Genomic DNA, 27,026 nt, shown 5'->3' on the forward strand with positions numbered 1-27,026 from the left:
TTAGAACAGTGTTATGTTAACGGGCACTTTAATATAAATTAAGCTTGGTAGAATAGATTGAAAATGTATGGGACAAGACCAAGACTAATTTAATGATAGCTTAGCTAAAAGACAACCAAGCTACACAAATAGCATAAGTGTGTTAGACATATTTATTGTAAAACACAATAGATGACCAAAGAAGAGCAAATCTTTATGTAATGATTCGCTAAGATCACTCTTCGGATGCAAAGACAGATCCAATGACAGATCAAAAGATGACTGGGCGGGGAGATTAGACTAAATGATAAGTGGTGAATAACAGGTGAGTATTTTATTTTTAACCATATCAGTCCTATATTTATTATTATCTGAAGACTTTACACTCTTTTAAAACTGCCCTTACGAAAGTCTCTAATGGTCTACTAAGAGCTCAATCTAATGGTCAGTCATTACTCCATGGTTATTGTCTTGGATCTCTTTGCAGTGTTTGATACAGTGGATTACTTATTCCTCCACATTATCCTTTTGGTTGATAGAGCGGAGCATAAAGCTCCTTATTTTCTCTTCCTATCACTCTGACAATGCTTTCAGTGTATCTTTTGCTGGCCCTTTTTACACTCATCTTCCCTTAATGTTGGGGTTCCTCAGGCATCAAGTCCTGAGTCCCCTCCTGTTTTCTCTGTCCACAGCCCCTAATGGACAAACGATCGATCAGCAAATTTGAATTTGACATTTAGTACCATCTCTATGCTAATGACACCAAAATATACATATCTACTTCAGACATTACTACAAAATACCAGGAGTTATTGGTCTGCTTTCTCGAACATTGAATCTTTCCAAAACTGAACTTAGGTTAGTAAATTATTGAAACACAATCTAAATCTGATGCCTCCATTTCTGTGTGTGGTACTACTATAACTCCCAACAAGTAAACCCAAAATGTCTTGGAGTTATATTTAACTCAGATCTTTCCTTCACTCCTTATATCCAATCAATTACTCACACTTGTTTGTGAAGTGTAGGTGACATCCCCAGTATCTAACCTTTTCATACCTTTACCACTGCAAAAAAAACCTCTTCTGTTGCACTGATTCATTCACCTCTCGACTATTTCAATGCTCTACCAAATGCTTCCCCAATCTATTGTCAATACAGCAGCTAGGTTCAAATTTCTATCAAGCCACTTACAGATGCCTCCAACCAGTGCCAGTCATTACACTGGTTTCCCATATGCTACAGAATGCAACATAAACTTATCACACTCACTCACAAAAGTGCAGCATCCCTACATCTCCTCCCCTATCTGTCTATTACCCAACCTGTGCTCTCCATTCTGTAATACACTAGCATCCTCCATAATCTGAACCTTGTGGAGAGTGGAGGAAGCATTGCCAAGAAAACAGAATATATTGGCATTATATAAAGATATTATATAATAAATATATTTTCAGGAATCTTTCCGAAACAAATTTTGGGAGAATCACTCATCTCTATATAAAAGTTTTACTTAACTCTATCCACACATTCAGGTTTTGCCAAGTCTTGAGGTGGCATGCTTGACAACTTTATAGTATAGACTGTAAAATTATTCTTTTAAATTTTGCAATGAGACTAAAATTTCCTTTAACCATAAGCAGCCACCAATGTTCTTCGCTGGTTTGCAAAAATAATAACATAACATAGGAGAAAATAAATTAAAGCAACTCTCCACCTGATCGCTAAAAATTTACTATATATGTTCTAAGTATAATCACTTACCTGGTGACCACAGTTATCCTTCAGCTGCCTCCTTCTCTACTCTCATAGTTCAAATCTCTTCAAATGGCTGGAGCAGTGGCATGTAGTGCACAGTGACAAGTCTAAGTTATGCTTTTCCTACATTTCATGGGAGCAACGCTTGCTCATGACGCCTGTGTGGTGTCCTTGTGTAATAATACCTCCACCTTCAGTCTCGGCACAGTAGTATCCTCCATGGTGCGGTCCTCTTCATTGATCATCCGGTAATAAGGTGCCGAAACTGAAGCTACAGAGGTGAATACACATCGAGGATGGACACAGATCTAACATGATCAATGTGTATGGTATAACCTGGGTCAAAATGCAAAATCTCCAATAGAACCCCCAACAACCATGGGTCTTTGTTACTAATGGTCTACTCTTATGGGCAAAAGTGACTTCTTGAACCCTCTTAGGCCCAAAGGCTGGTGCATGTGCAGCCCCTGCAAGCATTATAGTTGCCCCCCTGTGTGTCCATCCCTAACCACACAAAAGGTAAGAAAGGTATTGTTTAAACTTACCACTGTGTTTGCACTGCTTCAGCCATGTTAGATTGAAAATATGTACAACCCCTGGCAAAAATTATGCAATCACTGGGTTCAGAGGATGTTCATTCAGTTGTTTAATGTTGTTGAAAAAAAGCAGATCACAGACATGGCACAAAACTAAAGTCATTTCAAATGGCAACTTTAGAGCTTTAAGAAACACTAAAAGAAATCAAGATTAAAAATGTGGTACTCAGTAAGGGTAATTTTTTTCAGACCAAGCATAGGGAAAAAATTATGGACTCACTCAATTCTGAGGAAAAAATTATGGAATCACCCTGTAAATTTTCATTTCCAAAACTAACACCTGCATCAAATTAGATCTGCTTGTTAGTCTGCATCTAAAAAGGAGTGATCACACCTTAGAGAGCTGTTGCACCAAGTGGACTGACATGAATCATGGCTCCAACACGAGAGATGTCAATTGAAACAAAGGAGAGGATTATCAAACTCTTAAAAGAAGGTAAATCATCACGCAATGTTGCAAAATATGTTGGTTGTTCACAGTCAGCTGTGTCTAAAATCTGGACCAAATACAAACAACATGGGAAGGTTGTTAAAGGCAAACATACTGGTAGACCAAGGAAGACATCAAAGAGTCAAGACCGGAAACTTAAAGCAATATGTCTCCAAAACAGGAAATGCACAACAAAACAAATGAGGAACGAATGGGAAGAAACTGGAGTCAATGTCTGTGACCGAACTGTAAGAAACCGCCTAAAGGAAATGGGATTTACATACAGAAAAGCTAAACATAAGCCATCATTAACACCTAAACAGAAAAAAACAAGGTTACAATGGGCTAAGGAAAAGCAATCGTGGACTGTGGATGACTGGATGAAAGTCATATTCAGTGATGAATCGCAAATCTGCATTGGGGAAGGTGATGATGCTGGAACTTTTGTTTGGTGTCGTTCCAATGAGATTTATAAAGATGACTGCATGAAGAGAAATGCTAATTTCCACAGTCATTGATGATATGGGGCTGCATGTCAGGTAAAGGCACTGGGGAGATGGCGGTCATTACATCTTCAATAAATGCCCAAGTTTACATTTGATATTTTGGACAGTTTTCTTATCCCATCAATTGAAAGGGTGTTTGGGGATGATGACATCATTTTTCAAGATGATAATGCATCCTGCCATAGAGCAAAAACTGTGAAAACATTCCTTGAAAGAAGATACAGAAGGTCAATGTCATGGCCTGCAAATAGTCCGGATCTCAATCCAATTGAAAATCTTTGGTGGAAGTTGAAGAAAATGGTCCATGACAAGGCTCCAACCTGCAAAGCTGATCTGGCAACAGCAATCAGAGAAAGTTGGAGCCAGATTGATGAAGAGTACTGTTTGTCACTCATTAAGTCCATGCCTCAGAGACTGAAAGCTGTTATTAAAGCCAGAGGTGGTGCAACAAAATACTAGTGATATATTGGAGTGTTCTTTTGTGTGTTTGTTTTTCATGATTCCATAATTTTTTCCTCAGAATTGAGTGATTCCATAATTTTTTCCCTCCACTTGGTCTGAAAAAAAATTACCCTTACTGAGTACCACATTTTTAATCTTGATTTCTTTTAGTGTTTCTTAAAGCCCTAAAGTTGCCATTTGAAATGACTTTAGTTTTGTACTATATCTGTGATCTGCTTTTTTTCAACAACATTAAACAACTGAATAAACATCCTCCGAGCCCGGTGATTCCATAATTTTTGCCAGGGGTTGTATGTACATCAATATATGTTGAAGTTATGGCTCTAAATCAGACTGAAATGCTAAGAAGCGAGGGAAAGGCAGTGGAAGAAGACGAGAGTTCATCAAAAAGTGACAATGTACCCAAAGTGTATAGTGACTTTCTAGGAATTGGGTAGAGGGTCGCTTTAAGAATGAAAAATGCAGTAAGGATATTGAACCTGTTGGTTCACTTCCATCTGTTTGATCTGTGGAGCTCTCTAGTCAGATCTGGTATCCGCAGCACACATCTGATAATTAGATATGCTTTCTGTATCTTCCTGCATTCCAGCCATAGGTTGTTAGTTATCATCCTGCACACTTGCAGGGGCCTCGCACAGTCGCTCCCACATGAGCAATTGTATGAGACACATGCTGGCTTCTAATCTATGTTATTTTACTTTACTCCCTTCTGTTTCCATACAATGATTTACAGACATAACTTCTGGGAAGCATCTGAATTCCGCAATGTATTTTTAACAGGTATTTAATGTAAAACATAAGTAAGCAACACATGCTATCTGCTGTGAACGAATTACTCATATATAGCCGGATACATTATTGGTTTACCACGGTTGAGTGCAAAGGTAAGATATGAATTACTCATATAAAGAAATAAATATCTTCTTACTCAATAATGGTACACCAATAAGTCTAGAAAATATACATCATCATTAAATAGACAAAAATTATTCATTGGTACAGTATTCATGGAGTCTCTCTCTACACTTACTTTAATAGAACATATGGCACATTGCTGCAGAATATGACCACAATAAACAGATGACAAATATAAATATTCTACTGTGCTTTGGACTGTGATTCGTTATTTTCAATGGAAAATAGTTTCATATATTACATACAAATTTATTCCTTATTTAGATCTGTTTCACAGCTGGAACATTTGTTGGGTGAAGGTTCGGCCTCTGTCAAAGCCCCAGGGGGGGGTTATAAAGGTCTAGAACCAAGATCTGTGATGTGAAGTCTCAAGTTCAGTGCTCTAGGTCATTTTTAACAATGTAATGACAGGGATAGTTTTTCTTTGATGGCCAGGCTGCATTTTGGAGGCCCTTTGGTTTCATCTCAAATATGTTCTTAATTTCATATTCATCCAGTACTTTTAGTCCAGTAGAAAGCTTCTCACAAGACTATTGAACCCCTAACTTCATGGCTAGAAGAAGGGGTACAATTATAAACATAACCTGCTTATGACAATATCTTGCATTACTTAAATTTCCTTAATATTTATTAGATATGAGCAACTTTTCCAAAATTCTAAATTGGCAGAAATGTAAGACTGCAGCCTGGACATTGTTCTAGAAAATGAGGAAGAGGACCAGAACTCTAGTGCCACCTACAGGAAGTAGCAATCCTAAAAGTCAATAGTGACCCTTTAATGAGCCTTATCACATGACTTAGGATATAAGCCAGAACCAGAAACTCAATTTGGTATCGGTCTGACGCCTCTCACCCAGCCAAACCAGAACTCACGCTTTGCACTGACGAGGGGCAATACCCCGAAACACAGTGTCTGCAAATTGAGTTTCTGGTTCTGGCTTATATCCTAAGTCATGTGATAAGGCTCATTAAAGGGTCACTATTGACTTTTAGGATTGCTACTTCTTGTAGGTGGCACTAGAGTTCTGGTTCTCTTCCCCTCTGAAGAGACAATTTGCATATTTCCCAGAGGAGCATTCCGGCTTTAAAAGTCTCCTCACCGTGACATGCTTAACAGGTCGCTGTCCGCAAGGAGAAGTGTTACCTCTTAGATTGCAGAATATTAAATATTTCTCCCAGAAAATTATTACAATTATTACACGTTTATTCCCATTGTGTACATTGGAACAACAAAAAAAAACTGAAAAAAAGCCAAATGTGACATAATTTCAAACAAAACTCCAAAAATGGGCCAGACAAAATTATAGGTAAATAACTTTGTTTTAATTAAAGTGATGCTTATTCAAACTCATCGGTGGAAAATAACAGGTGTGGGCAATATGAAAATCACACCTGAAACCAGATAAAAAAGGGAGAAGTTGACTCAATCTTTGCATTGTGTGTCTGTGTGTGCCACACGAAGAAAGGAGAACAGAAAGAGGAGAAGAGAACTGAGGACTTGTAACCTTGAGATTGTTGATATTGTTTAACAATTTTGGTTCTCAAGTCCATCTCCAGAGATCTTGATGTTCCTTTGTCCACAGTGCACAACATAATCAAGAAGTTTACAACCCATGGTCCTGTGGCTAATCTCTCTGGAGGTGGACGGCAGAGAAAAATTGAAAGGTTGCAACGCAGGCTAGTCCAGATGGTGGATAAGTAGCACCAAACAAGTTCCAAAGAAATTAAATTTGTCCTGCAGACACAGAGTGCATTAGTGTCAGCGCAAGCTATTCGTCGACATTTGAAGGAAATTAAATGCTATGGCAGGAGACCCAGGAGAACTTTGGTCAGCACTTTGAACACATTTTATAAGTGGTCATAAACTTGTAAAAAACTCATGAAAGAATAAAGTTACGTTAAAACCAAGCACACCATTGTTTTTCTTATGAAATTCTCAATAAGTTTGATGTGTCACATGACCCTCTTCCCATTGAAAAAAATAAAGTTGGATCCAAAATGGCTGACTTCAAAATGGCCACCATGCTCACCAGCCATCTGGAAAAGTTTTCCCCCTCCCATATACTAATGTGCCACAAACAGGAGATCACCAACCATTCCCATTTAATTTAGGTGTATCCATATAAATGGCCCACCCTGTATACGTACATACATATAATACTCATTTCCCCCTAACCATCACTTGTTGATTTCTCCAGTCTGATCTTCTAATCCGGCAGACCCAACTGGAATTTTGAAATGGTGAGGGCAAGGATGAGGTGAGCATTACACATTTTTCTTTACCCTTTCACATCTCTTTTAACCTTTTGCTCACCTCCAATTATTGCCATTTTTAATATCTAAGACATATTATGAGTATCAGACCAATCACTGGTTCTGAGTCCTATGCATAAAACTTTAAAAGAACCTGTTGCGTGAAAAAACACTATTAATCTACAGATATGGTGTTAATCTACAGGTTAATAGCGTTCTGAACCTGCCCAGTGTTGGCACTTATGCCCTCGCTACCTCAAGGAAATGAACTTCATTCCTCCCGATAGCATTCAAGTTTCAGTCATAGGGGTGGCGATGGTGCTGGTTCAGTCACCGCTAAGTTTACAGAAAGCGGCGTCTGTAAATCGAGCCCCCGACACGGACAGCCAACTTTAATGCAGAGCTGCTGTCAATCATTGCCGTGAGTGCAGGTATAGCCGCTGCTCTCTATACACAGAGGGGTGACTGAACCCGTGCCAGCGCCACCCCATGACTAAAACCCGAATGGTACCAGAAAAGATAAAGTTAATTTCCTCCCGGTGGTATGGATCTAAGTTCTGGTGGCGGGCAAGTTCAGAACACTATTGACCTGCAGATTAACCCCATATCTGAAGATTAATAGTGTTTTTTCTTGTGACAGGTTCTCTTTAATACAGATCCTGGTTTTAAAAATGGCCGACTAAATACTACCACTGATTGCCATGGGTTTGGCATATCACAGCCTGGTAAAGAGCTGATTTTACTACAAGATGATTTTATGTTTGTAAGGAAGAGATGGTGTTTTTTTAAGCAGATGGCTGTCCATGTAATTTATGAGTGGCCCAAGTGGGGCTCCTTCTCTATAACATTCATGTGCCAATGGAGACAACATAACCCCGTTAACTAACAACTTACCTGATTTTGTAAGATTTTTAGATAGTTTTGATGGAGTTTAAATACAAGCAATTAAATTCTGCAGTACATCAAAAGCCAGACTTTTTAGAGAAAAAAAAAGGAACTAAGTTGTATTGTAAAAGTAGAAATATTATACTTAGGTGTTGTATTATTAACAAACGGGGTTTATAGGCCATAATAGTTGAGATATTTGGTGGGTAGACACAAATTAGTTGAGTCTAGCCTTATTAAAAAAAATAATTATATCCAATGTGGCTAATTGTAATGTTCTAGTTAACATTAAATTCTACATAGATGTAAATACCAGTTTCAGTGATCTATATTAGAAGATAATTTTGCCAAGCCCTTTAATTTGCAGTCTAAGAATAAGCAGAATCCTTATTTAAGCTTAAAATGTAGCCTTCCAAATATATATCAAGTGTTCCTTTTATAGAGAGCATAAAATTATAATGTGCCTAGTACACACATTTCCATATTGTCACCTTCATATAGCTCAGACAGCTACAGTATGTATAGCCTGATGACTTCCACATGTTTGGCTTCTGGCGGAATAGTTTGCATGAACAGTAATGTTGCTAACACACATTGAAACAAGATTTAAGTTTTGTCATCGTGGCCTCAAATTATTATTCAGGCTGTTAGGAAAATATTTCAAAGCAGTTTGGTGCTCTTGAAATTCCCACTTAACATTTGTTGTGGTTAGTTTCACCTCCATGCTTTTATGTGAATGAACCTGCCTCTGTCAGTCTAGCTTTCACCTTTTTTTAAATGAGCCATGTTGGCTCTGTGTCAATGTCATTTATGCTTTCAGTCCATTTACATTTGGGGTAAGCTTACCAAGCCGTGAAACTTTAGGGTGCCTAATAAGCTGTACAGCAGCGCCTGCTCACGCATTCATATTTCAAAGGAATTTCTGAAGTTTCTGCTAAAATAGCTAGAAGGAGAGGGAACCTATAAATCATGTACCAAATTACCAAGTCTGTCATGCAAATGCAAGTGTGTGGCCATGTGAAGATCAATTGCATTTTCCATTATTGAAAGATCTTGATTGGTTAAAATGAAATTTTTAGTGGGACAACCCTTTTAAATTAACAACTGCTATATTTGTACTTTAATATGATACACAGATGACAGCATATGTGCAAATCAAGTATATAATAATAAACATATGGTGTATAAACAAAATTGTAATCCAAATGTTGATCCATCACAAGTTTGGTTGCAGCTTATAGGGAGTGTGAATCTATAATTCTCTGGATTTTAGGAAATCAAACCTAAAAATCAGTGCATACCTGATATACCGTGGGGAAAAAAAGTATTAAGCAGGGGGAAAATACTTATTTTCCACCAAAATTTGAAAAAAAATTCTTTCCAAATCAGACAATGTGATTTTCAGCATTTGTTTTCTCATTTTGTCTCTCATAGTTGAGGTCTACCTATCATGTCAATTACACGTCTCTCTTATCTTTTTAAGTGGGAGAACTTGCACAATTGATGTCTGACTAAATACTTTTTTCCCCACTGTATAATTATTAGTACTGAATTGAATATAGCTTGCTTTACTCACCTCTGCTGGCTTTATGCAATGCTGGTGGATGTGGATTGTGCCACGGGCCGGGATTACCCTGGAGGGGCGTGACTAAGTGACTACCTGGTGTTCACTAGAGCCCCTGATGGAGAGGTTAGACGTAGTCACCAGGTGCCACTCCAGGGCAGTCTCTGGGTCTGCAGCAGCTGACTAGATAGTCAGAGGCGCGGTACGGGAGGGCAAAGACAACTCGTGGTCAAATGGTCCGAGGCCCAGGCAGCAAAGGATCAGTATGAATAGCCGGGGTCAGGAGTGGAGAGGTCAGACGGCATGGAAAACTAGCTGGGACGGTAATGAGAATCAGACTACAGGATAACATGTACAGGAACAAAAAGAGTAGGAACAAAAGTTTGGGTGAGGACTAGTGGAAGGAGCTGCGTTAAATAGAACCTGCTCACATGGGATAGGCTGGGGAGTCAGCTCTCTGCAGGACACAGCAGGGTTACATTCCTGCAGAGACTGGTCACACCCCTCTGAGGCCAGTAGGAAACACCATGCTGTAGCAGCCGTGAAGGGGAGTGCAGGAAGAAACAAACTTTAGTGGAATAGCCTGCCACAAGGAGAAATTGCACGGTGAGTAGGGCGGCTCTGAGGAGCCTTGCAAGTTGCCGCTGTGACACTTTACAGCCAGATTCTCCATATCCTTCCTGCTGAAATTAATTCCTTCAATTCTCCTATGTGCCAGGTCACTATAGTAACCCGGCAGGCTCCAGTGACATTGCGATCCCTGCCTTATCTGCCAGAACAGGTGACTAGACAACACTCGAGTGAGTACTTAGGTTGTTGATGTCCATGCCATTAATTTGCACTGTGGCCACAGTATGTCTCCCAACCTACACAACTCTACTAGATTGCCACAGTGAGTCTCTCGACCTACTTAGCTCTCACACTTAGCTAGATTCTATTACATCGCTCAACTCTGCTGAACATATTATTATTGAGCCACCTAACATACTCAACACTAGTACATTGCGAGGCTATGCTACATTGCTTGACTCGGCTGATCTTTATATTGAGCCTTCTGACACAGTTCTGATACATCACTGGGCTCAGCTAGTCAACTAACCCATTCTGCAGAAGATATACTCTGCCTCTTCACTAAGTCTACTCTACTGTGCCACTATCTAGACTCCAGTCGACTAGTCTCCAGATTCCTATTGGACTACTACTCAACTTTTCCATTTGTCATCCAGTCTCGACAGCCTCCATTGTTCCAAGCACACCACCCTGCTGCACAAATATATTGTCTGTGCTACATTACAACTGCTCCTCTGGATCGAGGACTTTGAGGATCAATCTTACTAGATAACCGTTTGCATCCCTATAAGCAGCACTTGCCATTATTACATATTACATGGGGATATGGGATGAAACAGAATTCAATGCTTCATATTAGTACTGCATTGTGCTATTACATTAATGCACGGTATTGGACCACCAAGACTTGAGATCTTCTCTAAGGTAAGATTTATAAAGTGTAAAGGAGGTAGCTTCTAGAGTGTCTTTTTAAGTAAACTAGTTTCAGGTTTTATTACACCAGCTAAATTATATCTCAAGAGGAATCAAACACTCAGTTCTTACAAGACAGAGGTACAACACATCTGTTCTGCTCTAAAGCCATTTATCATTGTCTTGTAATGGCTGACAAGACTCATATGAGCAGCCCATCAACTAATACAGAATAGAATAATTCCCAGAGAAGCATATTCATTTTACAGTGCAATCTATTTGGTTTTTCACATTTTTATGACATCTGCAAGTGTCCTCTGCAGTGCAGCATACTTAGCTCCCTCCAAGAACTCCACAAAGGCACATACACGTCAGGGCTATATCTTGGCAGCATATTTATATTTTCACTTAAGCAATAAGGCTTCCAAGCATGACATATTGTCTTTTCCTCATTCCTAAGATGAAAGGTTTCACATTTTTCTGTCACCACTCATAATGTGGCATAATGGAATGATACAGATCAAAACATTATGCTAGTGGAATGTTTTAAAGAACTCTATCAGCATAATTCAACTACAGTTTTTGGACACTTCATCGCTTTAAAAACCTTATAGTAAATGTTAGCATCAAACTGTCCCTTTCCACTACAAGCCCGTGCTTAAAATATTACAATAAAAGCCACAATGAGGCACGGAGAGGCAGACAAGAGAAATCTACATCTGATTTTATCTCTGCTGCTAATCCCTTTCATTAGGATACATACACTCAAATAATGGAAAGACGTCACTCACATGCTCTGTCAAATGGTGACAGGAGACATGACATTCAGTTTCGAGAAAATCCTGAAGGAAACTGACTGCTTCTTCCTTTAACTGCCTGAGGTGAATTTAAGGGTTAGAAAAACAAATGCTACTGAAAAATGAGATGATTTCTTTAACAGATATAATATGTAGGTATACGTCAAGCTGAAAGACATCTGGATGGGTCAAGACTATGAGTTTGAGAGATTTTTTTATTATTAGAACTGCAGCAAAGATAAAGAACAAGACAAACGGTAAAGGAATGCCACTGAGCAAAACTGAAGTTTTGATAAAAGCAGAGAGGTAGGCTAGAAATATGTATATAGGTAATGGAACAACTAAAAAGGGGAGAGGACAAAATATATAAGATGCCATATATTGGGATGTCTATTTGTCTACCTAAAAAAAAAAAAATACAACCATCTAGACACATTTTATGATGCATAATCAATTTCACAAAATTGTATGCAACTCTGTACACACAATCCCATGGGCAAGTCTCCTATAGCTATGGTGTCAAGGCTCCTTGGTAGAATGATATAGGACTTCTTTGAATTTTTTATGAATTCTTCAATAAACTATTTTGCAATGTTGTTCATTGTCAATGTGATTTTGTTCATTAATTAAAGAGGTTGTCTAATACTTTTTCAGTGATGACCTATCCTCGGGATATCTCATCATCAATATCTAATCGGTCAGGGTCCAACATCCGGCACCCCTGCTGATCAGCCGTTCTCGGTGTCGGCGGCTGCCGGCTGGAACAGCTCAATTACGGAGCTGGTCCGTGTTCTGATAGTGGCCGCGGCAGGGTACTACATATCCGCCTCCTGTTCAAATCAATAGAAGGTGGATATGTAGTACCCTGCTGTCGCCACTATCAGAAGACGCAGCTGCTCCACAATCAAGCAGTTCCGGCCAGTGGCCACCGCTGTTGACACTAAGAACAGCTGATCTGGGGGGTGCCGGTGTCAAACCCAGACCTATTATTATTATTATTTATTATTGTAGCGCCATTTATTCCATGGCACTTTACATGTGAAAAAGGGGTATACATACAAGAACAATTACAATAATCTTGAACACAATGTGACAGCGACTGGTACAGGAGGAGCGAGGACCCTGCCCGCGAGGGCTCACAATCTACAAGGGATGGGTGAGGATACAGTAGGTGAGGGTAGAGCTGGTCGTGTAGCGATATGGTGGATCAGTGGTTACTGCAGGTTGTAGGCTTGTCGGAAGAGGTGGGTCTTCAGGCTCCTTTTGAAGGTTTCCACGGTAGGCGAGAGTCTGACGTGTAGGAGTAGAGAGATCCAGAGTAGGGGGGAAGCATGGGAGAAATCTTATATGCGATTGTGGGAGGAGGAGATAAGAGGGGAGTAGAGAAGGAGATCTTGTGAGGATCGGAGGTTGCGTGCAGGTATGTAACAGGAGACTAGGTCAGAGATATATGGAAGAAATAGGTTGTGAATGGCTTTGTATGTCATGGTTAGGGTTTTGAACTGGAGTCTCTGAGCAATGGGGAGCCAGTGAAGAGATTGACAGAGAGGAGAGGCCAGGGAATAGCCGGGGGACAGGTGGATTAGTCGGGCAGCAGAGTTTAGGATGGATTGGAGGGGTGCAAGTGTGTTGGAAGGGAGGCCACAGAGCAGGAGGTTGCAGTAGTCAAGGCAGGAGATGATGGGCGCGTGCACTAGTGTTTTTGCTTTAGTGTTTAGTGCATTAGTGTTTATCAGACCTTGGGTTAGGTCATCAATGAAAAAAGTATTGTACAACCTCTAAGTTTTAATCAGGATATTTGGCAGATGTTACAATATAAAAAGACATAACCTGTAGGTAGGGTTTCATTAAGACTGTGGAAATATTTAAGTGAACCAGTCATGTAAAATGACGTGATTATCCTGCAGATATGGGGTTAATCTGCAGGTTAATTACGATCTGACACCGTGTGGTGTCCCCACTGAGCGCCCTGCTGCTGGGAGGAAATTAACTTTATTCTCCCCCGCAGTATTCGGCTTCCAGTCATAGGGGTGACACTGGCACGTTTCAGTCACTGCTCAGTGTATAGGGGGCGGCAGCTGTAACTGCGACCCTGGCACTGACTGACAGAAGGCTCAGCATTGGAGCCAGCAGTTAGTGAGTGCAGGGGGAGCGGTTACAGCTGTAACTCTCTATATACAGAGAGCGGTAACTGAAACTGTGCCGGTGCCACCCCTATGACTAGAAGCCGAATACTGAGGGGGAGAATAAAGTTCTCAGTGCGGTGGCCACACTGTCAGAATGCCATTAACCTGCAGATTAGCCTCATATCTGCAGGTTTATAGCATTATTTTACATGACAGGTTCCCTTTAAAATTGTTGTACAGGATTTACAGTAACAAGTGAAAGGAAAAGATAATTCTGCAGCAGTGGCCACTAAACAATGTAAAGGACTACTATGTTCCACCCCATACATTGCTTATATCTGGCCTCAAATGGAGCACATTTCAGTAAATTGGTGGGGGTGTCAGACCAGCACCAATCTTAATTTAATGACCTGCCATGGCTAGGACAACCCCTTTTTACATTTCAACACACTAAAACATTAAAATGTCTCACAGAACAAGTGTTTCACAGAACGATTGTGCAGTTTATACATATATTTTCTTGCTTTCTGATTTCGCAATTGATGCAAGCATGATACAGAAAATAAAGTGAGAAATTACATGATTTACAAGTCATCTATGCAAAGTTTAATTTCTATTGTGAGAAACTTACATAGACATATCTATCCAAATATTCAAAAAGAATAAAGTAATTTGTTAAATCAACCTTTTTCATATTATATTTATCCATGAAAATTCGATTCACAGCCAAGTTATTCTCTACTAATTGAATGTCTCATAGGATGCTCTGGGGTATCTCCAGACACCAGAGCATAATAAACGTCAGATGCAGGAAATAAAAAATACTTATACTCACCTTACCACTCACTTCTCCAGCCCCCCTGCTCTTCATCGACCCATGTACGGTCATTTTCTTATCACCTAAGTTCTTGACGCTAGGCTGGGAGTTCTAGCTCTTATGAGACCCCAGACATTTAATGCACAAGCATGCGCATTCACTAAACCATGATGCTTGACGTTTCCTGTGACCCATCACCAGAAGAGTTGGAGAGGTGAGCGATAAGGTAAGCATAAACATTTTTTGCTGAATTTGCATGAAAGCGAATTACAAAATAAAAAATCTGCATTTTGACAGCTGTGGATTTTTGTACTATTCGAGTAGAATTTAATTCCACTGAATATGTTTGCTCGTCTTTAATTATTATGCTTTGGTTATGTAGCGCCATTATATTCTGCAGCGCTTTACAATTATCATCATCATCATCACTGTCCACCATGGGACTCACAATCTAAATTGCCGACTAGCAGGTCCTTGGATTGTGGAGGAAACCGGAACATAATGGAGGAAAACTACTCAAAGAAGGAGAGAGCATACAAACTTTTTGAATGCATTGTCGTGGGAGGCACCCACCTGGGTTTAAAACCCAGGATCCAATGTTGCAAAGCAAGATTACTAACCACCAAGCCATCAATATGACATATATTCTCTTTTAAACAGTTAATCAAATCAGCAAAACTTTAGAGAGAATTTGAGAAGTAATGTTCATTCTTCCAGGCTAGAACATGAAAATATCACTTAGTCAAGGAAGATGTCTAATAACAGTATATTTTCTTAAGTGTTGTTTTTTAACGGTGCTGTTAAATCAGGTTTTAAATGCACTGAAGTGAAAACTGTTGATGTGTCTTACGTGCTTTAGCTAGATGCAGAGACAAGTTACATGTATTTATTTAACTACTCCGTTCTTCCCAATTAATCTCCATGGTAACATAGTCACAGTGCACTAGCGGTGGAATCTTTCAGATATGTTTATTCTTTGAGAAGTTATTAATTCTAGTGGCTTTACTTCAACTTCGGTCTCATCCACCCCCATAACAGGTTCATTGTTTAGAAAAGCTGTGAGAATGTTTTAAATCTTTGGATCTTCTTCCAAAGTAAGAAAAATCCAAATTACATTTATATGTATATAAAGTTGTGAAGGCTATACTACTAGTTTAGAGAATTTCCAAAATGGCAGGTTTTGTGGTGTGTAGGAGGTATGTAATGCTTACTACTTTCCAAAGTGGTCCAAGGAAAGACAATCAATGAACAAGCACCAAGGTCAAGGGTGCCCAAGGTTCAAGTTAAAGATCTGATGGGCTAGTCTTCACGCTCCACTTCAACACCACAAAGGAGTTACTATAGCATAAAATTCTGAAAAAAAAAATATTTGCTAAGAAAAAAAAAGGTGCCAGCCTGTATAATGCATCAAAGCTTGTGCAACCCAGAACTGTGCAGCCACAGAAAGATCAGAGTACCCATGTTAACCACTGATTACAACCAAATAGGTGTGCAATGGACATGTGAGCATCAAAAATGGATTATGAAGCAATAAAAGAAGCTAACATGGACTAATGAGTCAAGTTTTTTATTACAGCATGTGGAAGGTAGGTATTTGGGCATTTCTTTACTGGGAATGAAGGCAAACTAGTTATGTAGTGTGATGCACTGGACACAGTTCTACTGGAAAACATTTGGTCGGTCCTGGCATTCACACATGCCATCTACCTAAACATTGTAGCAGACAAAGAGCATGCTTTCTCAGGAACAATATTGCCTAATCTTTAGCAAAATGATACTCCTACCACACCAAAATTGATCATAAATGGTTTGAAAAATCAGAACACAGATCAAGTGGTTGACTTGGTATCCTGTAGAAATTTGGAGGCCATTATAGATGGTTTGTAATCCATGCCTCAACAGGTCAAGGTTGTTTTCGCTGCATAAGGGAAGCTTACATAATATTAGACATGTTATATAATAGGAAAAAAATAAACTTAAGGCTGGGGGTCAGATGAGCATACGAAAAAATCATACAATTTTCATCCAGAAATTGCACCAATTTCATGTGTGTATCAGTTGTATTTTACATCTGTTTGACATCAGTAACAATCTGTAAGGGATCCAATTTTTTTTTGTACTCAAATTTGAATGGACAAGTTTCATCTGAATTATGGAAGAGAACTGTGAACTGCATGTTGTGATTTTTTTTTCATACGGACACTAGGGTGGTGTGAAAAAAAATTGTCACCAGAACAGCCTTAGTGACTTATATTGGTCAGTATGCTGTTCGGCCCTTACTCAGATAGCATACATCTGTATTATACGCTTGTGTGAACAAGTCCTAAAACACAATGGATGAACAAAGCAAATTAATAATTTGCTATGGCATTTGATAGTAAATGCAAGGAATGGGTAATAATTTGGCAAAGAAGAGACCACTTTGTAAATCGGGATAAACTGCTCACATTCTGGATTTTCAGTACGTCTTCTCTCACAGCTGGCTCTCTGCACCATGACTTACAACTCACATTCCATTTTTATGTGCTATGTAATTATTCTTGGAAATTAAAAAAAGAAAGGAGTACATCTTATCACAAGGTCAAGTCCTGTATGATTGCTCTCCTATGGAATTTCTATAGTGAAAACACTTTGTATAAAAATGGTTGCTTAGAATATTTCCAAAAAAATACTACTCCAAATATACTAAAATGGATATTAAAATGCTAAACCGTTAACAGTAGTTGAAATTTTAAATCTGTCCCTACTAAAAGTGGTATTCCTCTTTCAGACACATATGGCAGTCAGGAGATATGCTGTAAATGTCTGCAAGGCGCGGTTCCCACATGTAGACCCCAATCTTTTATTGTTGGTAGCGCATGTAAAACTCCATTAATTTCTCTGAAGGTTCTGAAACCAGCTTGGTAAGAGCTTATCAGTAGTGTTGAGCAAGCATGCTCATTTAACCCTTTAAACGAGCATGTTCGGGTGCTCTCCATCTATGTTTGAGCCGCCGCAGCTGCATGCGTCGCGGCTGTTAGACAGCTATGACACATGGAGGGATTTCCTGTTCGTTAGGCAATCTCTGCATGTGTCACAGCTGTCTAACAGCCACAAGACATGCAGCTGCAGCGGATCAATCATAGATGCCGAGCACGCTGAAACTACTCGGCGAGAACCCGAGCGTGCTAGTTTAAAGGGTTAACCGAGCACGCTCGCTCTACACTATTTATCAGTCGATAATGGCATATCCTGTGGGTATGCTATAAATGTCTTAGATGGGAATACCATTTTAAACATTTGATTCATGTGTTTTCATTACAATGCATATGTAACAATGTAGCTTACAGTGCTCCATGATTAACGTCACACTCCTAAAAGAATTCATAGGTCTCAGGTGTCACGCTGGTAATGGGAGATTGTAAAATGAAAATTTTCATGACCTTACATACTTGGTTTAAGGATCTAAAGTTTTATGCCACTTTGGAAAGAAAGATATCAGCTGATGAACAAAGATGAACACAACCAGGGGCAAAATGAAGTAACAGTACCTTCATTTCACCTCATGTATGTCAAGTGGCAAGAAAAGTAGCTGCTGATAAAGGAATTCCATGTTTAGTCCCCCAGCTCTTAAAGGATCAGAGATAAAGGCCTGAAAAAGCAGGCATAAGAAATGCAGTTTCATGTTACTCCATGTTGGTTTCATATTCTCTAGCTTAACGTCCAGACTTGGTATTGAAAAGAATTATTCTGTACTGGAGTGAGATAACGCGGTTTTTAAAAAAACATAGAAAATGTTGCATTTAGTAAATATATTGGACAATGATTTATATTTGCAAATGTGCAGAAAATAATGTAAATGGCAAGAAAGTAAAATTGCTCAAACAAGACCGTGAAACTATCTGCGAAGAATGCCTTGCTTAATAATCTTTCATTTCTCCAATCCTAAACTGTATATACAATCACACAAATGGCAAACTATTCATATCAGCTCAGAGCTAATCTGAGTCTTCACAAAAGAGCAAAAACATTATTATCAAGGCATGATCACCAACGTAGGATAAAGGGTGGAAATAATTTGGGAAAAGTTATGGCTAAGTTCAGATGAACGCTTATCTTCATGCCCACAAATTACAGATGTCTCTTGCCCTATGTGCTGCTCTGCATGCGTGTCTGCATATAACCTACAGAAAAATGGAGTATACTACCCGAAAAGACAGCCCCCTGAGGAAGCATAGGCGAAACGCGGGTCGGGGCTTCGGGTTCCTATCTTAAACATGGGTGAGCTTTGTAGGTTGTTAGATGGGTAGTCATCAGACTTTCCCTTACTGCTTTCACCTTATTCACATTCATTATTCAAGTTTGCTGCTGATACATATCACTTGAGAATAGGCACTTTTCTTGCGTTTCACTTGGATAGAACTTGCTAAATTAAAGTCCATTGAGACTTAGCTATGTATGTGCTCGCTATCTGCATTACTTGAATCATGCAACAACTTCATAGATAGGTCCACATGGAGTTAACGGGTTAGTGCTCTGATTTTGTGTATTCCCCTCCATTGACCTGCTATTTTTAACATTTTGTTCTGTTTTTTACCATGTATTTATAATAAAATTGATGTTTTAGATACACTCAATTTGTCATCGTTTATGACCTCTTTTCGAGTACTATACTCCGTTTTTCTGTATGTTGCATGTATATTAGGAGTACCCACATTTATTGATTACCAATTATGGTTAAAAAATTTTGCCATATTGTTCGGCTCAATTATTTTCGTGTCTGCATAGTGGCCAGGTGCAGGAGCTGTCACATTATTGATATCCAGTAGACCAATTTGTAAATAGGACCAAATTAACGCACGCTGCGATTTTCCATAATTTTCATCACAGATCTGAGATCTCTGTAGAAATTGTCCATGTGCACTAGCACACAGTGCTACAATTGGCCTTCAAGCTGTCCATGTTCGGTCCCAGTGGAGTAACGCTAATAGTGACAGACAACGTGGCCACTATAGGGCTTCTGGATGCAGATACAGTTGAAAGCAATGATGGAAAAGGGAGCAGTGAGCACCCTCCTCCATCATACTCCTTGTGCATTTGAGCTCTGATGTCTCAGCACAACAGGTGCAATAATGTCCCGACATCACCCAGGTTGGGCACAGCTTCAAACCACATGCTGCAGAGACTGGAGCAGTGGGGGAACGGGGAGAGGCAAGTATTTTTTTTTTTTAAATCAATGCATACTTTGTGGGGGCCATTATACTGTTTGCAGGGAATTATACAGTGTTGAGGGTTGTATGAGGTTATTCATACTGTGTGGAAGGAATTTAGTGTTGGGATATCCTATTGTGTTTGGGGGGCATTTTTGTTAGCAACATACTTTATGGGGACCATGAAAGGGTTATCTTAGTGAGTGGGAATACAAAGCGGCTTCAATATGGCAAAAATTGCTTTGTATTTGCTGCAAAGTTGTGAGGTAGGCTCTTCTGTGACCCTGTTTTTTTTTAAGGAAGTGAGGGGCCCAATTAAAACTTCTGCTATAGGACTCCATGATTTCTAATCACCTGTGTGATCCGATGCATACACAGTAGCCAAGAAAAACCTTCATGTCAAAGTACCCCAGGTGCTGTGATATCATAACCAAAGTATCCGCAGGCCTTGCTACAAAATCTTTATTAGGGCTTCCTCCTATTATGTATCCTTTATAGAATTAGTGTCTTGTTACATAGTAGTAGAACACAGAAGTGACTGCTACCTCTCCTCTCCCTTTAGCTATGCCATTGTATACAGCTTTTACTGCACTATTGGTAATGCCAGTATGGGTGGGGGAGGCAATTCATTATTGCCCAAGATTTTGTGCTTTTTGCAGCACTATAGTATATGCCTATCTTTACTGCGCTTTTAGTTTTCTCCCTATTGGTCAGGGATGCAAACTTAAAGAGAACCTGTCACTGTGCATCCTAACCTGCAGGCATCATGTGATAAAGCAACGGGTGCTGAGCAGTTTGACATATGCTATATATGTACAGTACAGACCAAAAGTTTGGACACACCTTCTCATTTAAAGATTTTTCTGTATTTTCATGACTATGAAAATTATACATTCACACTGAAGGCATCAAAACTATGAATTAACACATGTGGAATTATATACTTAACAAAAAAGTGTGAAACAACTGAAAATATGTCTTATATTCTAGGTTCTTCAAAGTAGCCACCTTTTGCTTTGATGACTGCTTTGCACACTCTTGGCATTCTCTTGATGAGCTTCAAGAGGTAGTCACCGAAAATGGTCTTCCAACAATCTTGAAGGAGTTCCCAGAGATGCTTAGCACTTGTTGGCCCTTTTGCCTTCACTCTGCGGTCCAGCTCACCCCAAACCATCTCGATTGGGTTCAGGTCTGGTGAATGTGCAGGCAAGGTCATCTGGCGTAGCACCCCATCACTCTCCTTCTTGGTCAAATAGCCCTTATAAAGCCTGGAGGTGTGTTTGGGGTCATTGTCCTGTTGAAAAATAAATGATGGTCCAACTAAATAGGAATAGCATGCCGCTGCAAGATGCTGTGGTAGCCATGCTGGTTCAGTATGCCTTCAATTTTGAATAAATCCCCAACAGTGTCACCAGCAAAGCGCCCCCACACCATCACACCTCCTCCTCCATGCTTCACGGTGGGAACCAGGCATGTAGAGTCCATCCGTTCATCTTTTCTGCGTCGTACAAAGACACGGTGGTTGGAACCAAAGATCTCAAATTTGGACTCATCAGACCAAGGCACAGATTTCCACTGGTCTAATGTCCATTCCTTGTGTTCTTTAGCCCAAACAAGTCTCTTATGCTTGTTGCCTGTCCTTAGTGGTTTCCTAGCAGCTATTTTACCATGAAGGCCTGCTGCACAAAGTCTCCTCTTAACAGTTGTTGTAGAGATGTGTCTGCTGCTAGAACTCTGTGTGGCATTGACCTGGTTTCTAATCTGAGCTGCTGTTAACCTGCAATACTGAGGCTGGTGACTCGGATAAACTTATTCTCAGAAGCAGAGGTGACTCTTGGTCTTCCTTTCCTGGGCCGGTCCTCATGTGAGCCAGTTTCTTTGTAGCTCTTGATGGTTTTTGCAACTGCACTTGTGGACACATTCAAAGTTTGCCCATTTTTTCGGACTGACTAACCTTCATTTCTTAAAGTAATGATGGCCACTCTTTTTTCTTAGCTGCTTTTTTCTTGCCATAACACAAATTATAACAGTCTATTCAGTAGGACTATCAGCTGTGTATCCACCTGACTTCTGCACAACACAACTGATGGTCCCAACCCCATTTATAAGGCAAGAAATCCCACTTATTAAACCTGACAGGGCACACCTGTGAAGTGAAATCCATTTCTGGTGACTACCTCTTGAAGCTCATCAAGAGAATGCCAAGAGTGTGCAAAGCAGTCATCAAAGCAAAAGGTGGCTACTTTGAAGAACCTAGAACATAAGACATATTTTCAGTTGTTTCACACTTTTTTGTTAAGTATATAATTCCACATGTGTTAATTCATAGTTTTGATGCCTTCGGTGTGAAGGTACAATTTTCAAAGTCATGAAAATACAGAAAAATCTTTAAATGAGAAGGTGTGTCCAAACTTTTGGTCTGTACTGTATATATAGCTTTAAAGAAAAATAATCAGTATAACTTGTGTTATAATAACACTTTATTCCTCTGCTCTGAGATTTAAAGGTCCAGTGGGTGGTATTATCAGTGATTGACAGCTCTCTCTATATGCACACTTATACAAACAAAACTGACAGTCACTGATAGGACCGCCCACTGGACCAAAAAACACAGAAAGAGCAGAAGAATAAAATGATTAAAGCATAGGTGTTATACAGAATCTTTTCTCACTAACTATAAATCAATCTACTCAGCTTCTCCTCCTCTATAACATGGTGCCTGCAGCTTAGACAGCATTTTCATGGTAACAGGTTTCCTTTAAAACAAAGCTGAATATACTTGATGGTTTATTGGCAGCAGATCACCAGACACTATAGTCCCTGGCTAGAGAGAGTAGGTAACGGAAAAAAAAACAGAGCAAAATGAGCAAATTAGTAAATAGAATAAAATTATACCCCATCCTATTTTGTTCCACTAGATGAAAGACATTACAAAACTTTTCAAAAGTTATTTTCTGGGACTTTTTGCATTGATCGCCTATTTTTAAGTTAAGAAATCAACATCTGAACGGCGGGGGCCTACCTTCTGATATCCGAACATCTACAGTAAACCCCACATCCCCTTCTTCATTCTTTTACCAGACAGAGCTCTGCATATTATTTAGTGGCTGAACCTGGTATTACAGCTCATTTTTGCTCAATCCCAGTAGGGTAAATGAGAATAAGCTGCAATACAAAGTACAACCACTGCACTCGAAAACAAAAGTAGGGATGTGGTACTCACTGGAGAGCAGCAGCCCCAAGACTAAACTGACTACTGAGTATCAGAGTCCTGCAAAATCCCTTTAAACTTCAACTCCGTGCCTATGGTTTCATTAGCGGTATTAGTGAAAGTGAGAAAAGAAAATCTGAATATTTTTGTGAATAAAAAATATCCTTTTATTTATTGCACTTTAAATGTTATATTATTTAATGAAATATATACTACTATCTACAAAGAATGTAGAAATATAATGTTAGCCATCCTTCGGAGACATTCCAACACTCTGAAAGTGACCCTTGTTGTATAACTCAATGCAGTGACAGATAACATAACACACACACACACGTATTATATATATATATATATATATATATATATATATATATATACACACACACACATACATATACAATTTTCTTTACAAAATTCTTCATTAAAGTATATTGTGTGTAGTTATTGTTTTTATTAACAACGAAACAGTTATCTAGTAGTAGTGTTATACGACGTTATTGTGCTCAGGTACAGTGTAACATTTCATTGAAATTATATCAAGTGTATATTTGACAATGAGTTCTGGACAAATATGCACCAAAATATTGTAATTATACCAGTACAAGTATTAAGGCCACGTTCACACGTTCAGTATGTGGTCAGTATTTTATATCAGTATTTGTAAACTAAAACCAGGAGTGGGTGATAAATACAGAAGTGGAGAAGTGTTTATTAGACTTGTTCCACTCCTGGTTTGGGCTTACAGGTAAAATACTGAACAAATACTGAATGTGTGAACGTTGCTTTACAGTGAAAGTGATGTAACCTCGTATTTGAACCAATGTTGGTAAAGTGTTTATACCTATTATTGATGGTACTCAATCGCTCACAAAAGAACAGAAATTGAATCATTATTTACAGTAAAATTAGGGTTACAAAGTAGTTCTGAATGTTTTACCTCTGATCAGTTCAATAATTTCAGAAAGTTGTTAAAGAGCTGATCAGCTAAATCAGAAAATTCTGGATAAGAAAATCCAGTCTGATATCTTGCCTCAATATTATAATGCATGCCATTGGTTCAGAAAAAAAACCTGTTAAATAAAGATGTAATAAATAAGTCCCTCATTCAGTCCTGTCTCCTTACAGGATGGAATCTTTATAGGGAGAAAATAGAGCTATTCTATAGTCAAAAGGTCTTTAGAAATTGAAAGACTAAACTAAAACTGTCATTGGAAGTGAAAATTTACTATCTGCCCACATTTGCATGTCCAAATGGAAAGACCAAGCTCTTGTTGAAAATAAGCCAATATTCCATTTCGCTCACGTGCGGAGTTGTGTGTCATGTCTTCCATATAGAAGAGCATTTTGCAACGTTATAAAGTAAACATATGGTTAATGTCTAACTCACAAGATTTGCTGATGGTCCCCTTTCATTTCAGTCACCTCAGTAAAACGAAGCGTGCATGTTAACTTTTACCACTCAGACATGTATTTGGCAGCCTGAGAAATGACAGAGCTGCCATGGACCTTTGAAAACTAGTGACCATAGGAAATTAGGTCTGGCAGGGATTTAACCCTTCATGAATCACTCTGGAAATGGTTTTAGAACAAGTGTTTTACACATTTCAAATTTGTTTGACATCTAATTAGTTTAGGGGTAAAAAAAAAAAAAAAAAAAAGCCAAAAATTCCTATTATTCCTCCAGCAAAATACCTACAAGTGGCAACATGGCTTTTACTTCAACAAAACATTTCTACGTGTGGATAGAAAAGCCAATGGACAATGCAAAAGAATAACAAAAGGAAAACAAGGACAAAGTGTATTCTTTTACTCCGCGTGAGTCTTCTCCATTTGCAGACTTAAAAAAAAAAACCCTAAGAGCTCAATAAGTAGGGCCCTAAACTAATTGTAGGAGGTATATAATAGAATTTGCCTTCAGCCTGGCTTATAATAAGTAACAGGAATCCTGACTTCACACAAGGCAGTTCAGCCTACTCATTTACTGTCTATTATGGCAAGCTCATCCTCAAGTGGAATTTTATTGCATACCATTTTATTGCTTTCCTACCTATTTTCAGTCTCGGACTGTTTTATTGATGGGGGAGTGAAAAGTGTATGCAGAAAATTAGACTTCAAGGAGTCCATGCAATTAAGGTTCATCTCATTATATGTGACAGTTTTATTGCTGGCTGCCCTTGTTAACACATTGGGAATGTGCAGAGAGACAAGTATATAACTTTGGATAATTCACTTTTTTTTTTTTTTTTTTCGGATTTTTATGGCGGTAAATAATTCTAAAGCTTTTAGATCAACTTTTGATTGGAACCTCCACAGAAGAGGAGATCTCCTTCCTACTTCACCTGTTTAGGTTGAATGTGTCACTGTATCATTATGAAGCACTGTATAATTTACTAATATATTACGTCAATATAAAAAATAATAAAAATGAAATGTAACTAAATAACAAATCCATACACACGCAGAAGAGAACGGATTATGTACAATGGGTGATTTGTAACATCTACAGTCAGTTAGTTCTCTGGCGTGAAGTGTGAAAACAGCATTCTGGTATCACAGATGTGTTTTTCACACTTGTGTCATATCTTCCTATGCCGAAGAAAGCATGCTGATACCACAATAAAACATTTCCTCCAGCATAGGATTTGGATTATATAATAGACTCAACTCTGCCTTCTTTAGAAGAATGAATCACAAGCAGGATCCTACATTTCTGTGTCTCCCCTTCCCCTCCAGCTCTCTCTCTCCCTCTCCATATTTTTCATTTAATGACCCTTCTAGGTTCCTATGTTCCATTGTGTGCTAGAAAGCAAACCAGTAAATGTTTCCTCTCTCAAGGCTGCGGTATCACTCCAATTTCAGTTATGGCATGTTCACCTTTAAAACACCGGCATATATTACCACAAGCGACTTTTATTCTTTCCAGATTTCACATTGTTTTAGTCTTTATGTGAGAAATCTCAAGTGAGTTCATGGATTTTTTTTTTTTTTTTTTTTTTTTTAAACTATACCTTAAGCCCTATTTACCAAAGAAATTAAGTAAAGCACTGTACACACTAGAACAAGCCCCAAATATCAAACTGCAATGCATTAATTCTGTAATCTCACCAAATCACACAAAGCCCCAGCTCCGAGCTTACAGTAACATATACTGTATATGTAGGGTCATCAGATGTCCTCTTTCCGCAGATTCCATGTAACAGAGGCATCAGTGCCCATTATTTCATGAAGGACCTTATTCAGACACGTGTGAACACATAGAAACTAGCTCAGCACTTAAGTGATACAATAAAGGAATTGGCTTACCTCTGTAGGACAATTTCACCCTTGGTACGTTATTTTTGACATTCTGACAGTTCACCCTTGTTGTTATTGATACTCCCAAGAAAAGAAATGCAATCCCAGTAAAAGAGCCCATGCTGAGGAGCAGTCAGGTCTGTAGATCCCTTGGTGCCCCTGCTGCAGTCTTGGTTGAGTAGAAGGGGGGTCTTACAACTCAGGAGAACAGGTGACTTAGGTCAGTCTCATTGCAGCAGTCTAGGTAGAAGAAACCCCCTCATCTTTCCTTGAGGAGCAGGCATAAAGATTGGAAACTTCAGAGGTCTGGAGGAATAATAAGGCAGCAGGCACTGGATAATGAGGCACAACTGTTGTGTGGAGAGCAGAAATGAAGCAGTGCTGCAGTGCTGGAGCTTAAAGATCCATTTGTTTCATAGGAGATCTGGTGGAAGAAACTAATCCTGTGCTCCAGTAAGTGTGTGGGAGCTGAACGAGAGGAGAATGCACAGAAAGGAGCCCAGAGAGCAATGCTGCTGACTTTTCCTGTCCACATGCAGAGAGATGACACAGGATCTCCCAGACAGGTTTTCCCTACTACAGCAAAGGCAAACTGACAATGGGAGAACAGGCAAGCTCAACCCACTGCCTTTCCCTGCTGTCACACAACACATGCAAAAGCCATCTAGGAGAGATGAGAGGAGGGAACACAGACCTGCACCAAGCATGTGGCCAGCAAAGCAGCCCCTCACACATTTACCTTTAAAGGCTCAACCAGAG

General features: G+C 39.2%; 1 protein-coding gene across 1 annotated transcript in view; it reads right to left on the bottom strand.

Annotated features, from left to right (window-relative positions):
- The window catches only part of SEMA3A (semaphorin 3A), a 274,816-nt gene extending 248,404 nt beyond the window's left edge, over positions 1 to 26,412 (bottom strand). The window contains exon 1 of the mRNA XM_073652330.1: positions 26,277 to 26,412. Coding sequence (XP_073508431.1) covers positions 26,277 to 26,388 — 112 coding nt within the window. The 5' untranslated portion in view covers positions 26,389 to 26,412. The remainder of the gene's footprint in view (positions 1 to 26,276) is intronic.
- Positions 26,413 to 27,026: the final 614 nt, after the last annotated feature.

The sequence above is a fragment of the Phyllobates terribilis genome, unplaced genomic scaffold (assembly GCF_046119375.1).
Source record: "Phyllobates terribilis strain yellow unplaced genomic scaffold, ASM4611937v1 Scaffold_11__3_contigs__length_659146591, whole genome shotgun sequence".
In the NCBI taxonomy this organism is placed as follows: Eukaryota; Metazoa; Chordata; class Amphibia; order Anura; family Dendrobatidae; genus Phyllobates; species Phyllobates terribilis.